The following is a 16713-nucleotide window of genomic DNA, read 5'->3' as shown; positions in this document are numbered from 1 at the left end:
AATCTTTTTTCGTGTGTGTGACAGTGCTTATCAGTGGTTGGTACAATATCTGTGCAGTAAAAGCAAGGCATCTCCCTCCCACCTCCCATCTCCCTCCATCGCTCTGTTTCTCTAGCAAACTGTCGCCATCACTCATCGCCGGCTTACATTCCCAGCATTCCTCTGTGGCACCTGGCTCATGAGAGAGGAAAAGTGACTAACATGCATTCAAATGCACACTTTCTTCCTAAAAACTGATGGGTCTTTTCACAGAGATGCAAATTAATATGAGATGCTGACTTTTATAGTCAATCACACTGGATCTCTCCCCATCGTCCCATTGAGACCTGTGGCTCATCAGGGGAGATAATTAATCTGAAGAGCTTTAATGATACTTGCCTAATAGCTACAAGAGAGGCAGCAGTGTGTGTGTACATGTGCATGTGCATGTATTTGTGGGATGTAGTGTATGCTGTGTCTTTGAGAGGCAGTGAGCGATCGAATAAGTGATTAAAATTGTGTTCTGTTAAAACATGTTTAGAAGTGTGTGTGTGCGTGTGGATGATGATAATGTGGGAGCTGATGGGATAATGAATATTGTGGCCTCCCCCACACACACACACACACACACACACACATACACACACATGCAGAGAGAGAGAGAGAGAGAGAGACACACACACACATACCATTCCTCACTCACTTTTACTTTGCCTTTCTCCCACTCCCTCCATCATTGTTAGTGTTACAGTGGAGCGGTGTGTTTGTGTTTGAGACACAGAGAAAGACAGAAAGAGATAGAGGTGGGGGAGGCATTATGCATTCATATTGGTAAAACGTTGTGAATTTAAATGAGCATGTGCTCTTTTGGTGGACACAAGCTGTTTAGTAAATGCTGTTACAAAGTGCCTTGCGTTGCCAGGAGTGCAAACATACAAGGCATGGACACATATGGAAACACTGTATGCTGTAGCAACACTATCCAATGAACAAAACACTAAAACATTATGAATAGGTTTTACTGAATTAGGATAATTGTGCAAATGCTTGTAATGTTGTGTAATGTATCCACACTCTTTTTCTGGTTTAATATGTATTTGTTATTGAAGATCTGTAAATGTAAGACATAGTGAGGGGAAACAAAACAACAATTCAAAGCAATGCCAAGAGAGGGCCTGAGTCTGAAAATGTCTGTAACTTTCCAAAATTGATAGTGTAGCATCCACACCTGTTTCCTGCAGTGATTCACCAGCTGAGTGGAGGTGAGAAAGGAGCCATTGGAGCCGTTTGAACTTCTCTCTCTAGTTCTTTGTTGTGTTTGATAAATTACTATTCAGCTACTTTTCACGTGAACAACTGAGTGCAAAACAATGAATGCCTTCCAGGAAATACTATGCGAAAATTTCCCCCATAACCCTATATTTGAGTAGGGTTGCTCATTACAGCTATAGACACTTTGATTTCAGGCTACAGGTCATACAGTATGAACTAATTATTTTATAGTATAACTCTGACCTTATTATTCACACTGGTATAGATTTCTTCCAGTAAAGCAAACACAATTCTTGCAGGGAAAGGGTTATGAGCAAATCATTTAGTCAGTGCTATACTGAAGGTGTCTCAGGTTTTCCAATTTTCTCCCATGTTAGAAGGCTTAAAGCCAAAAACTGAGGCAACCTTAATGTGGTCAGTGTCTCAGGTTATTGTTGCACTATAGTCCTGTCACTTTGGACACTGGAAATGAAAGTGCTTTTGTACATCACAAACATGTTTACTTTAGATATAGATGGGGGAGAGAGAACTAAGTTACTTAATAACTGGCTATATTGATGTGTTTGTGAATGCATATAGCTACAGTTACACACATACAGTAATTGAACTGCATTAACTGAACTTCAAATGTTAAAGATCAGAACTGGAAGGAGGGGAGCACATACACACGCACTCTGAGAATGCATTAGTATTGATAGGACTATGTTGAAGAAGATCAAACACACACACACACACACACACACACACACACACACATGCATTTGCAGTAATGGTTCTCTCAAAAAGGGGGCACAGCTACAAAGAGGTAAACCCCACAGGGAATCCATTTGCCTTCCCGTGCAATCATCATACACTTCTCTAAAAACACCATAGACCGGTGCCGTTGCCATGGAGACACAGTACTTCACCCCCACCCCACCACTCCCAATGCTCTGTAATTTTTCCAATGTATCTTTCCTTCTCTGGAAGGCCTGTAATCCCTATGGATTGGTTAACGCGCTGGCTAACATACCAGAACATGCTGTTTCCTGCGTATAAGCATGTCTCAGAGTGTCTGAGAAGATGTTTGTGTGTGCATGTGCATGTATGTGTGTGTGTGTGTGTGTGTGTGTGTGTGTGTGTGTGTGTGTGTGTGTGTGTGTGTGTGTGTGTGATTGTGTGTGAGGAATGCAGTAAGAAAGCTTCACCTGGGGGTACACTTTACTTCAGGGAGACAGAGTAATAACAACCGATGATCTCACATAAACAGGTACACAGTCGGTAAAGCTGTTAACAGCTGTTTACTATTGTGAACAGGCAATATGGAATGAATATTACCTCTTACACACACGGACATGAACGCTGTAACACAGACACACACATCCCCAAGCTGAGAGAGATGTCCCGTCGCTAACACCAGGTAAGCCTGACAAACTCCCCTGAGCTAATCCTGGTCTCATCGATAGGTCTGTCACACAGAGGAGAGGAGTCAACTCGTATATCACTGCAACCTGGAAACTCCCTGCCTGCAGAAAAATGTCATCCACAGAATACTGAAAATGCCACAGAGAGTGTTACTTTTCAGAGTTAACAAAATATATATTGGGTGAGCAGTTGGCTGCAATTTTCACAACTGGCAGACTATTAAGGATGTCATTTGAAAGAAAAGAAATGACCTGATTGTTACATAAAACGCTTTAACTACACAACCTCAGGAATTGATTTGTACAAAAACCAATGCACATTTAAAAACCTTTATATCAGTGAGAATTGTAAATACATTTGAACAACAGACTGAACAACCAGTCAAGTAATTGGGGTTTAGAATCTCAGGGTTTGGGGTAAATCATTTTTACTTACAGACAATTTTAGCAGGCTAGTTGATTATCTAATATTTGAAAAAGGTATGTTTCACCTATTTACATTGGGGAGGTATCTGATTTTGGAGCTTGAGATTGATTGAGATTGAGAAGTTTTGTTATACTTCTTAACAAGAAACATAGGCTACTTGATTTGGCTACTTCTTGTCAAAGACACATTGAAAAAATGTGTTTAGTTATAATTCTACCTTGAGTAAAAAGCAAGAAAATGAACAAATAAGGGATATGACCAACTAAAATCTGTATTCTGGTGGTACAGTCAGGAATTTCAGTGTGAGTCTTAAACTTATTTTGCAAAATGTCCTGTCAGATATCATCATGAGAGCCTGAATGATCTTCACACAACATTAGATGCAGACAATTTGAACATATAGTGGAGCATTTATCCTGGGTAAAATGCCTTTTTTGTGGATTAGTCTGCAGTTAAAACTCTACATTAGTGACCATGATGGCAGTCACTTCTTCCTTTTCTCTTTATTTTCAACATATTGCTGTTACTGCTGCCATGAGAGTAAAATGCATCATTTCCTGTGCAGCAAAGGGTTTCAACTTTGAAAGACCCATTCCCCCTGAGGGGTTAGAACAGCATATTTATACCAATACTGATATATAAAGACAATTTCACAGATTATTATTTTCAAATATATGTTTTTCCATTTCAAGACACAGAAAGCACCCTGAACTAGAATCATGGTCGGACCAGTGTCTCCTGATATGACCTTCTTCTCGTTCTTACTGTAGCATAACAGCTAACCTTTGAAACATGAAACCTAACCCCAGCTCTGACCCTGTGTGGCAAAGGGCAAATTCACAAACATGAGTCTTGGTGGCAATTTTCCAAACCAATCTGCGCCACAAAGCACAAACACAGACATATCTGGCACACACAGTCTGAGGGGAAGGAGGGGAGGAGAACACATACAATTAGTAAGGAATGTTAGCCCCTCTAACCCCACCCTTGCTGCCCCTCACCCTGCAGCATGGGGCTCATAAAAGAAGCACGCCCTTACACAGTTATTCATACAGTACAGGTCACAACTGGAGCACCAGAAATCTTTCTTACAATTCTCCAAAAGTATTTTAGTTAGTAGAGCTTGGTACAGAAGCACCAAGGTCAAAGTTTTGGCCAACCTAAATACAGTGTGTTTGTATGGATGGTGCAGGGTGGTACAACTTGTATAAAAGACACAGTCTGGCAGTGCAAGCAAAAGCAGAGAAGTCTGGAGATTTGGGGAATTAATAATTTACACTAACATACACACTAACAGTGGGGTCGGCATCTGCAAAACATCACGAAGAAAAATACTTTCTCCCTCTTGTGCACACTTTTTTTTTCTAGTGCATGTGTGCAGCTCTGCAGAGCTATGTCCACCATCACATAAAGTGGGCAGGTCTGATAAGCTGATAAGGCTGCAACTGAGAGAAACACCAGGACTCCTTACTTACACACACAAAGAGGCAATGCACATGAAGGAAAACCTTGACATAGGTAGACACACTGGCACAGCAGCTGTCAGCAACTAAACACTGTGTCGTGTTTTCTATTACTGCAAACAGCAGCTTGATAAGACCCCTCTGGCTCTGTAATAAACGGGGCTCTCTCATCACTTGATAGGCAGTAGTTTTTTCCCATTAAGGTAACAGAAGTAGAGAAGGTCAGACAAGTAAATTAGTAGTATAAAATGGAAGTTGAGGTGAAAAGGGGAGATTGAAAATGGAAACGAGAATATAAATTAGAAAAAAAAGTGCTATCAAGGTTGCCCTTGCCTTCATTTAATAAAAACAAGTGATACACACATGAGATCCTGTTTATTCCGACAGCAGGAGAGATGAGGGTGAATATGTGAGTGAAAGAAAAAAAGGAGGACAGGATTGGATATAATGGCAAAGCTCCATTAGTAAGTCAGTGGAGCATATGATAGTAATTATCAGGTGTACTCTTGGGATGCCCTAAGTCGCTCTAGCTGTCACTGCTATTACTGTTACAACACACAAGGGGAAAAAAACACTCTCCACAGTGTGTTTGCGTGCATATGCAATGTGTGAGACATGAGTGAAAGTGAAAAAGAGGAGATCATGGAGCAATATAAGCTGGCATACTGTTGGATGATGTAAATGCAACTGCTGTTTTTCTTGGATCTGTGTGTATGTGTGTGTTTGGCTGCAGGCAGGTGTGTATGTGTGGCAAGTGTTTTAAGGTGTCTTTTCCTCAGTAAGAGTTGGGCAACGAGGTCAAGTGTGAAAAATGCACTACCCTTTCATTACACTACACAACTCGACATGCTTAAAGGTATGTATGCCATTTCAGGAACCTTGGTTTTAACACACACACATGCAAGAGAGGAGTAATGTGTGTGTATTACTTCAAGTCAGAGTTTGTGGATGTGGGGATACTGTGTTTCTGAGTGCAAATCATCTTCAAAAACATAGATAGTATTAAGGGGGTAAGTGCATGTGTGTGTGTGCGTGCGTTTTATCCTCTAGACAGCTGCTGTGCTGTAATGTTAGCCGATGGGAGGAGTCAGCATGCACAGAAGTTCTCGGAGGAGCAACACTCAACAGCTGCTCTTCAGCTCCTCCGGGCCCTTCTCCCTCTTTCCTCGTCTTTTAACACCAACTTTTGCTCTCTCTCTTTCTCTCCCTTCTGGGCCTCAGGGGATTTCTTTTGCCTCTGGCATTACTTTGAATCCAACATTTCATGGTGTGCGACTGTGTGCGAACACAAATGCATGAGTATCATAAACACACACAGTACGCTGGTGAACACGTCCTGATTGCAGTTTATCAAAAATATAGTCTGTCTGCCTTTTATGATGTTAAATAGGCTTGGTCTCACTAGTGTTTAAAGTTCATCCAGCTTTTCACTTTAATGAGTCCATTTGACATGATTCTGCTGAAGAGTTCCATTATAAAATGCTAAATATGTACTTAAAATTCAATACCTCGCCATGAAAGTTCATTATTTAATATAGCTGAAACAAATCCCTTCTACTCTCAAAGGCTTCAGTGATTTTTGCTCTGTGAAAAGTAGCATAATCACTTTTCAGTTTAATACTGTTCACTCTTTTGTGAAAGAAAGTGTCATTTTTTATGGCTATGCTCAACTAACTATAACAACAATCAACATACTCAAGAATGTTTTTGGTTATCCAAGGATTATCGGAAACTGAAATGTAAAAAATATATAATTTTCCTCTGCTCGTGTGATTCTTGGTTCTGGTTACACATACTCTTGACATTGCGTCTTTATTTCATTTAAACAAATCTTGAAGTTCACCTCAGCCTGTCGCACAGAATTGAAGTGGCCTTGGATCTCAATTCACACATTCACCCTTGCGTTAACTTGGATGAAATCTGATAGAGCTCTCAATCTCCCATTACATTTCTTCTTCCTCACATAAATGCTATGAATTTTATCTGATTTTTTTCTATGAAATCTTTAGCTCATAAACCCCACTGGAAGTTCTGTCTCACTCTCCTGTATTTGCCTCTTATTTCCTCAGACACATCAGTAAGTAGTCAAACTAATTAAAATGAAAATAAACACTCAGCTGTGCCTCAATAACCAAAAATCCCACAGGTGGTCTGGCTCTCCTGAGTGACACACACTTACACTTGCTGAAATCCGGATGGCAGGGGATCGGCTGCTACTCGGCTTAATAGCACACTTGCAGATACAATCGATGAAACAAATCGTCCATGCTGCAAGATAGATATCAGAAATGCAGCAAATAAATGCAAGCTCACACAGGTAAGTGCAAACACACACACACACACACACACACACACACACACACACACACACACACACACACACACACACACACACACACACACACATAAATACACAGTGGGTACACCATCTTTACCATCTCTCTGTTCTGTCTCTCATAATCGCACCCAAACAGTAAACACATTCAAGCCACACAGGATATTAAACTGTAGGAGTGAGGGAGATAAACACATTCATCACACAAGCGCTTTTTCATTCTTTATCTCTATCCACCCCTCTGCGGTACACCTTCAACCACCTCCCTCCACCTTTCCTACCTCCTTCCATATCCTGTTTTATTTCTTTAGAGCCAATATGTGTCTAAAGCCAAGCTCCAACGCAGATTAATGACTCCTTAACAAGGCTTCTTCTGTTTCTTCCTACGTCACCAATCACCATTTTTTGTTTCCTGACATCCTGACAGTAAACCTTGCAACTACACCAACTCCTCCTTTACTTTGTCTTTAAATCTATCCTTCAGTTCACACCATAGCCTTTTGTTCTCTTCTGTTTTAAATGTACTTTCTGCCAGTTTTAAGTCCCTCTATGAATTATCTTCTTCTTTCACTTTCTCCCTTGACACAACTAGTCCTCTATTTATCACTCCATCTATGCTGATCTTTTTCTTGCCTCATTGCTCTCAGGGTTGTGCCTACAAACTGCACATGTCCTGATTGTGCAAGATGATGGAGCACATATTGTCAGCAGGACTGTCACCAGAGCCTTGTTTAACCTGGATTCATCTCAACAACGCTACGTAGAGAGTCTATTTCTGCGTGTGTATGCTGAGCTGAACAGAAGCCAAATGCTACTGAGTAGCCATCAGATCCGGGTCGAGCAGGCAAAGGGGACAAACAGTGGCTGTCATCCCTCAATAGGCTGACACTAAATGGCTAAATCAGTTTAAAGCTACTGTAACTAAACCCAGTGGAGGCAGCAGGAAAACTCACAGTGGGCAGAAGGAAGGAGGAGGGAGAAAGGAAAGGACACTGGAAGGAAGGAGAGTAATCCTCCTCATTGTTAGCAAGACCGAAAAGCTCTGATCCTCTCATTCTTTGTAAAAAAAAAAAAGAAAAAAAAAAGGAAGGATCTCTCTCTTACACACACACACACACACACACACACACACAGGCACACACACACAGGCACACACACACACTCAATTTGATTCACACCCTTAAAGCCAAATTTTACTGCGCTTATGATGGCATGACATTGATTTACTCATGTCTATTACCAGCATCACTGGGAGCATAATGTTTAAGGCAAGACTTTGTAACTTTTGAGGGAAAAAAGTAACACATTATTCCTCTAACAAATGATAAGGTGAACTGTGAATTCCTAAGTAATGAATCACACACTTTCTCACATTCGCCATATCATGTTTGTTGTATTGTGCTTGTGCTAGGTTGTCAGATTACCAGATAGTTACGGTGGCCGAGACCCGCCATAGCTGCAAATAAAAGTAACGCTGCAAACAAAAAACGCTGCAAATAAAAACAAACGCCGCTGTTTTTGCCGAAACACCGGAAGATGAAACAACAACAACAGGACTACGAATTGGAAAACGAACTAGAAAGTAAGTGAAAATGGTAGTGTTTAATGTCGCTACGTGTACTTTTTAATGTGTTATTTGGTCAGGCGATGTAGCCCCAGGTTTGAAGTTGAACTGGAGAATGCCGGTGTATTGTTAGCTTCGGCTAACACGGGGAGACCACTAACGAGAGTGGAAACAACTGACGGCTACATAGTTCCGGCAGCTTATTACTGTCGTTGTTCCGCCTATGGGACGGGTCGGAGGTTGGGAGGTAGCCACAAGTCCTTCTGAATGTTTTAAACACCAACCCTTAAACATATATATTCATGCCGTACATTATTAGAAAGCATAGGTTGCCCTGATTCATTCAAGACCACTCACGAATTATATTGGTTGCTCAGCCGTAATAGTATTAGCGATTGGCTCGGCTAGCCACTCAGCTAAAGTAAAAACAGCTATAATCTCTACATACCTTCAAAGTCTTCCCTTTATCCACAACGATCATCTTATGGCTCAGGACTTTCTGTACAGCTCGCCAAGTATCCATTCTTGTGAAATATGAAATCCGTTTCCATAACATCGAAATACTTTCCTCAATATGTCCATGTATTTAGTCCAACACGTAATGTAATAACACAAATAACAAACCATATACGGTCCCTTTTACGTCTTTTCCTGACCTACATGTCAACAACACAAGCAACATTGCCTGACCAAATAACACATTAAAAAGTACATGTAGCGACTCTTTCTAGTTCGTTTTCCAATTCGTAGTCCTGTTGTTGTTGTTTCTTCTTCCGGTGTTTCGGCAAAAACAGTCCCCGGTAATCCACTTCCGTTGTGGGTTTTTTTATTTGCATCGTTTTTTTTTATTATATGCTGCAGTGTTTTTTTTTTTTTTTTGTTTGCTGCAGTGTTTCTTTTATTTGCAGCGGCGTTTGTTTTTATTTGCAGCGTTTTTTTTGTTTGCTGCGGTGTGTCTTTTTATTTGCAGCGTTTCTTTTATATGCAGCAGCGTTTCTTTTTATTTGCACCAGCGTTTCTTTTTGTTTGCAGTGTTACTTTTATTTGCAGCTATGGCGGGTCTCGGCCACCGTAGGATAGTCTAATAATTATGACTTTATAGCAACTGACATGAACATATAGGGAAATTAAGGTATAGGCCTACATACTCCATGGGGACACAGTGGCTGCTGCTCAGTCAAAATGATAGATAAACCTGTTTTTAAAAAGCTATTCAATCAATGAATAAATTTAAAAAATATCATCAGTTTGTCTTATCATTTCAATGCTGGGGAAATCACACATATATTTATTTGGTGCATGCAAGTGATGTTTTTCTTTGCAGAGTCTGGAGAATCTTCACAGACAGAAGCCTGTAATTAAACCTTAAAACATCTCAAACAGCAATAAAGATGCTGACACGCATCTTCACCTCCATCACATCTGACACTGTTATTTACATTTTCCATAAATTCCCACTTGATGTCCAAACCCTATTACTGCTGGCTTGTCTTTGCTGCTTTGTATTCAGAGCGCAGATCGATTTCTCCAGGTCACATTGATGGGAGACTTTTAATTTCCTAATGGAGAGCCAGCAGAGCAGGGGGTGTGAGTGAGGAGAATTGTGCTGATAAACCTGTAAGCAGTGAGTCTTTGTAGATGTATAGATGCATTGTGCTGAGTAAAATTCAGCGGTACAAGGTTAGAGTGCATTGTTACATAAGCTTAATGTTAGAGGAAGATATCTTTTCGTGGAAAACAGCCTAGTTTAAATATTTAAAGGTTCTTTTCATCCCTCTTAATCTCTGTTGATTAACGGTTGGTGTGATATATGAATTTTAAAATAGAAAATTATGATTATAGCAGCTATTGATAAGAATCATCCGACTAACAGTTATTCATCTATGCACAAAGCTGCATATCAATTTGCCGATGATTGATGGCTTCATTTCAACTCATTTTTAAACATGAAAGTGAGTAGAGAATACTGCATCATGGAGTCAGCAATGAGCCCATCCTTCAAGCAGTTATCGATGTAAAACATGAGCTTCCTCCATTTTTCTGTTCTGTCACAACAAATCATGGGATCAATCAATGTGAGGGGAAATTTACATAATGCTGGTGATATCAAAGAGATTAAACATTGGTGCAAGCTAGAAATCAATTTAGATGCCATCTTCGAGGAAGTGTAAGGAAAAACATACACGGATGAATTACATCAAAAGCAATTTGATTTTTGATAAGCCTTTTGGTCTGGTGTAAGATTTTAAAGATAAAGTTCAGTGGTGAGTAAGGGTTTATCATATGGCCAAGTGCACTTCCTTGCTTCCATCCTTCACTTTCACACAACTTTGTGCATCTTGATGAGTGTGCAAAGAGAATTTCACAACACATTTATTCCTATTTGTGACAACTATTAAAAATAACGCTGATATATACTAAAATAGCAAACAACATTTTTGTTAATTGTACAGACAGGAATAAAAACACAGGCAATATAGGGTGATTGGTTTTCTTTAGTTTTTTTTCATTATAAATTCTACACAGCTGGAACATAATAAAAAGATACATCAACACACCACAGAGGTCACAACAGCGTACCACAAAATATACAGTATACAGTACGGAGAGAGAGAGAGCGTAAAGCACTGAGAATGTCTCATAAAAAAGAATCCTAAATAAAAAAAATCTCTCTTTTCTCAAATAGTGGAAAATGGGAAAATGAAAACTCAGTAGTTCCAAAATGAAGAATCCCCTTTCTAAAAAAACAAAGCAACTTTGAAACCACACTATTTTTTATATTAAACATTAAAATAAAAAAAAGATGCTCCAAGTTTAAGTCTTCACCTGCCATCACAGATTTGCTAACAGTCAATAAGTTTGTGGCAAGATCAGTAGACTAACATTGAAAAGTAAAATGAGCCTTCTGGGCGCAGATAGTGGTTTGAGGTGACCTTTTTTTTAAAATAAAAAAAAGGCCATTGGTTCCAGTGTACAACTAGTTAAAGGGCACGTCAACCAGCTATCATCGCTCTCTGGCCTGCCGACAGTGTAGGGGAGGAACTGAAATGTCAGCATACATGTACTTAAACACAACATAACTCCTGCTGTGACACTCAAAAACCATTTCATTTGGAAAAAATCAAAAGTACATCACATACCCCAGCAACAACCTCTGATCCCTCCCCTATATTCCCTTCCCTTCCCTGCATGTATCAAACTAGAGTGAACCTGTGCCAGTGATTTCTCCTAACAAGTAAATCTGTGACTACTGCGCCGTAGCGCCTAAAAGTCCCATTTTGTTGCCATGTGAAAATGACAACATGACAGGCCACAGTTTGAGATTGTTGACCATTTCAACACATTCCACCAATTTTACAGTGAAAACTGATGATAATTTTGCTTTCTGAGAATAACTGCTCCATGCTGTGCTTGTGAGAATCGTTTCATCCAGAAGAAGAGGACTAAGAAGGCTGTTTGAGAGACTTGTAAAGAAATGGTAGCAATTACAATCCCAGGCCAACAGCTTAGTAACCACAGACATTTTGAGCTCCACACATGATGCACAGCACACCTCCTGCTCAATAAACAGGTAAATCAGTACTTAAAATAGAATTTACAAAGAAAACAGGAGCCCAAAGGAAAAAAACAAGTGAACAATTGCTGTACTAACATAATATACAAGTATGCTGGAAATGGCAAGAACAAATTTGTACAACCTAATAGCTTGCTTGTTTGGTGGCTTTTAGCAGGATTTAAAAAAGCAAACAAATGGAGAGAAAAGATTGACATTACTAAATGCCTGGGCAGTTCTAAGGAAAGCTAATTAGGGATATTGGGGGGGGGGGGGGGGGGGGGGGGGGGACATTCATAGGTGGTAAAAATGCAATTAAAAAACATCAGTAAAGCAAACACATAGCGTCTGTGAGCAGAAATGTTAAAGCCATGTGTGCCAAATAATGTGTTTGGGAATTAATGAGCTGTTGTAAATCATCACGTGTTATTGAAGTGAATAAAACAAAATGGCAGCATATGATAATTTATCCACACATACCAAGCATAAAGCAGAGAATTTAAGTGCAGACTCCAAGACAAGAGTAGTAGTCACAGTGTCACACTTGCATGCAGACAAACACTCCAAATAACACAGGAGCTTAATGGCAATTTGTGTTTCATTTGGGGTAGATATGAAAGATTCTGCCCCTGTGTTTGGATTGTGTCATGGCAAGTCTTACTGTGCAGCTCTACTCTGCAAGGGAGTAAACTGAAGATGTGATTGGTGATTAAAAAGCTAGGATCAAATAAAGCCATGATAATAATGCCATCCAGTGCTGTCACATTATGATTTTGCACATGTACTGTTTTAAACCTCCGGTAGCACAGATGGGTGGAGTTGAGTTTTAAGAGCAAATTTATCTTTAAAAAAAAAAAAGAGGAAAAACTCCACCCAACCGGTCTACTCCAGGTTAAAAAAACAAGCATATCCAATGCCCCCCCACCCTCCATCTCAATAAAAATTAGCCCTGTTGTCTTCATCATGGTTGTCCTCCTTCCCTTCATCCCTCAGTTGTTAATGTTCATTGTCTCGTTTCATCACTATTGGAGAGAAAGAAAGACAAAAACACACAGAGAACAATATAAGTATCACACACTTGCCATCATAATAAATGAACATATGCTTATGATGATAAGAAATGACTGTATTTATGGTGTTCCGATAGAAAAATTAAATATCCATTATCTAGAAATGTGCCCAAAAGCAAACTGAAAGACTATTCTTAAACTATCAAATGCTGATAAATGTATGGATGTTCTTGTATTTAGATAACTGTTGCATTAATATTACAACAAAATATTTTCAACGGCAACACTCTATGAAACTTGTGTGTATCATTCAACACCTACAATTGATATTCATAGCTGGGGGCTATGAGATGCAAGAGTTTCGGTACTGGACACATTTGCTGAAAATTATCATTAATTACCAAAATTACCATTAAAATATTCCATTAGTATTTTATGCCTCTATTAAAGACTGCTGACAGGGAGCAAGGGGAGATGCCAGAGTGATCCCTGAGTACTGTATTTCAGAGCAGTATGATGTTTTCTGCAGCTGGCATTACAAGTTGTAAGCATTATAAGCATATGTTACTTTATTTGTACACTTGGTGTGGTAAGACAGTCTCCTAAATAAATCTGTCAACAAATGGATTAAATACAAGTCGAGTTTTCTGAGAAGTAGGTGGCTTGGATGCTGCTTTTTAGAAAGCTTACATGTTGATATTTTTAATGACGTCTCCAGAAAGACACATCACTTGGTAGCATGTGAAGAGACAGGCTTTTACATCTTTTCGTTATATCCATTTCAAAGCAAAGTAAAGTGTGTCTGCAATCTCGCTGCAATTCTAAAATGTCACACAGTTTGCTGTCAGTAGTCTTAAAAATCACATAAAACAAGGCTCGCTTAAACTGGCTTTCACATTTACGTCAAATATGCCACCACCATCATTTTCATGATGAAATGTTTTACATTTGTGATGACATTTTCGGATGACTCCATGCAGCTGTCACCGTCCATCATTTGAGCTGTGGGGACAGCTTTTCCAAACCTGCTCTCTTTGAATTAAAACTGACTTTAGACTCTCAATCAGCATGAATGTCTCTGAAGATATTTCTGCTGGCTGCATTATTAATGTTCATGTCAAACTGATCCCAACTGGTATAATGGATCATTTTAGGCAAGTTTATATCTGTGTGGCCATTGTCAACTTTTTGGTGTTTCAAAAAGTTCAAACACTCACTGCTAACTTGTTCAGTATTATACAGACAGGCTTTATTGGCAAAAGGACATGTTAATTGTGTGTTTGCCTTCTGATAATTAACACCTGCAGTTCACAACTAAACAACTGCTGACCAAACCTCAGTGCTGCCTTTGTCTATTGACTGACCTGTTCTGTGGACGGTCTCTTGTTGAGGAGACCGGCCTCTTCATTGGCCTTGTCTGCCTTCATCTCCACCACAATGTCATTGTTCACTTCTCCAGTGGCCCTGTAGAGAAAAAAAAGACAAAAACAAACAGAATTAGGACAGGAAGTAAGTCTTGGCCATGTTTTACAGTTAAAGACCGTGTAAAGTAAATTCAGACATTTTCTTCTAAACACATTAAATAGATCATAATTGTATTTCTAAAAAATGTGTAAAAAGCATTTCAACCATTTAGATTTGAATTGTGGAGCTAGGCTTCACAAACTGTGTTTCAAGATTTCTGTGTTTAGGATTTAGTGGGCAGGTCTGAAAATCACTGCATAAACCTACCACTGCTGCTGTAGAGGTATAAATACATTCAGCACACACTACTACTACTACTACTACTACTACAGTCTACAGTGAGCCAGTTAGCTGAGTTAGCCACCGTGCTAGCCGCCGAGTTAGCAGCTGAGCTAGCGGCAGAAAGCTCTCAGATGTAGCGTCCATGTTTCTGGTAGAGAGGGTGACTTTGATTGACAGGTAACAATTGGTAGGGGGCAGGGTTTCAGCGAACTCGGCGGACACACCCACAGTGTTTGGGAGCAGAGAAAGAGGCTGAGTTTTACACAACTTTGAAGCCTAATCTCACATATTTGGCGATTTTTTTAATCATTCAAATTTTGCAGGGTGGTTAACAACACACTTTTCTGTGGTATGTCAAACTCAGAACACATATTTATTCTTACTTTACACAGACTTTAATAGATCTAGATTTGTAATAATACAACAATAGTATGTTGATCATTGCATGAAATTCAAAACAAATTTGTTTATTTTTGATATGCAGCACTTAGTGCATGTCATTTCTTTTGTTGTAAAGCTCTCTGAGCTGCATTTTCTGTGTGAAAGGTGCTATGCAAATAACGATAATATTATTATTGAAGAAAATTGGGCTGCTCATCGACATTTTGTGTGCAGTTTTTTCTTCAATTAATGGAGTATGTACTGTAAGTTTACTTAAATTTAATCATGCATTTCAGATTTTTTTAAATAGACTTCCCTGTGTCAAATCTAAGATGAGATATTACTTCTAATTAAATCATACTTAACAAAAACTGGTTTTGAGGTGATATTGCTTTGGAATAATTTCTTAATAGACACTAAAAATGGTAAAATGGAAACCCTGACAAAACCAGACTAAAGTTTAGTCTCATGGATGGGTTGAGCAAACAACCTTTGAGCTTGTGGAAGTTTTGTTTCACACTTAGCCAAATGTAAAGAAAGAAATTGCTTATTTGAAAGATGGAGAAGCCCAACATGTTAATGGGAGTAATGTAAAAGAGTGGTGCAATTAAAAGTATTTCATAAAACATTGTGCTGCAGATGGTCCCTTGACTGAAATCACTTCTGTTTTTTATCAATGTCACCTTTTGCATGTGAGATAAATTGATTCTTTTTGCATCCTATGAGCCTCTTCTACTTTTTTGTCAGTGTGTAGGCAAACTTTTTATAAAGTGGGATGGCAAAACTTGCTGAAAACTATATTTTTAAAAGCTTAAATTCAAGAGTGGAAAGCCTGTCAGTATTATTCAATTTAAACTATTGGCAGAATGTCAAATGCAGCAGATTCATTGCATATAATTTCACTGTGATATCTATCTAAGATCCTTAATACTTCATTTCTAAAAAAGCACACCTCTAACATATATTCTTTACGGATTTATTTATTGGATCATTGGTTGCCTTTATTTTTATTTTATTTGTCTCTTTTGTAAAAATGTGTTTTATCACTACATTTTTCTTCGTAGAGCCCCTGATATGTCAACCTCTGAAGAGTTTATTCTCCCCCTCTTTCACAAAAAACACAATTAGTGATGTTCACTTACAGTGTAATAGTTACTGAGTCATATTAGAAAATCACTGTCAACATTAATCCTTTTCATCCCTCCTTCCCTCCCCTTGTATCCACTTACACTTCCTTCTTGTCCTTCTTGCTACAGGGCAGCTTGCTCTTCTTGTTCAGGAAGTAGATGAGGGCCACCAGCAGCAGGAGCAGAAGAACGCACACCACCACAGCTATCACCACCCCGCTGGAGCCTCCCTGCTGCTGGTCAGCTACAGTACCGCAATGGAAGGATACATGGAGGGAGGGATGGAGAAATGGATGGTGGGGTGAAGGGAGATTTGGAGGAAGGACGGGGGTGGGAGGGAGGTGTGGATGGAAGGTGAAGGATTGATCACAGTGGAGGAGGAAGGTGCAGGGAATAGGGGAGATTTGATTTTGGTAGAGAGAGGGGCATAATTTGGAGATGTTTGATTTGTGG

General features: G+C 39.3%; 1 protein-coding gene across 1 annotated transcript in view; it reads right to left on the bottom strand.

Moving 5' to 3' along the window:
- Nucleotides 1-12922: 12922 nt before the first annotated feature.
- bcam (basal cell adhesion molecule (Lutheran blood group)) overlaps nucleotides 12923-16713 on the bottom strand; it is a 47577-nt gene continuing 43786 nt past the window's right edge. Inside the window, exons 14-16 of the mRNA XM_053327277.1 lie at nucleotides 16363-16504; nucleotides 14371-14470; nucleotides 12923-13018 (exon numbers count right to left, since the gene is read on the bottom strand). Of these exons, the coding sequence (XP_053183252.1) occupies nucleotides 13016-13018; nucleotides 14371-14470; nucleotides 16363-16504 (245 nt within the window). The 3' untranslated portion in view covers nucleotides 12923-13015. The remainder of the gene's footprint in view (nucleotides 13019-14370; nucleotides 14471-16362; nucleotides 16505-16713) is intronic.

This window comes from Scomber japonicus, chromosome 10 (assembly GCF_027409825.1).
Source record: "Scomber japonicus isolate fScoJap1 chromosome 10, fScoJap1.pri, whole genome shotgun sequence".
Classification (NCBI taxonomy): Eukaryota; Metazoa; Chordata; class Actinopteri; order Scombriformes; family Scombridae; genus Scomber; species Scomber japonicus.
Note: the sequence above shows the minus strand (reverse complement) of the source record. Positions and strands in the feature narration are given on the sequence as shown.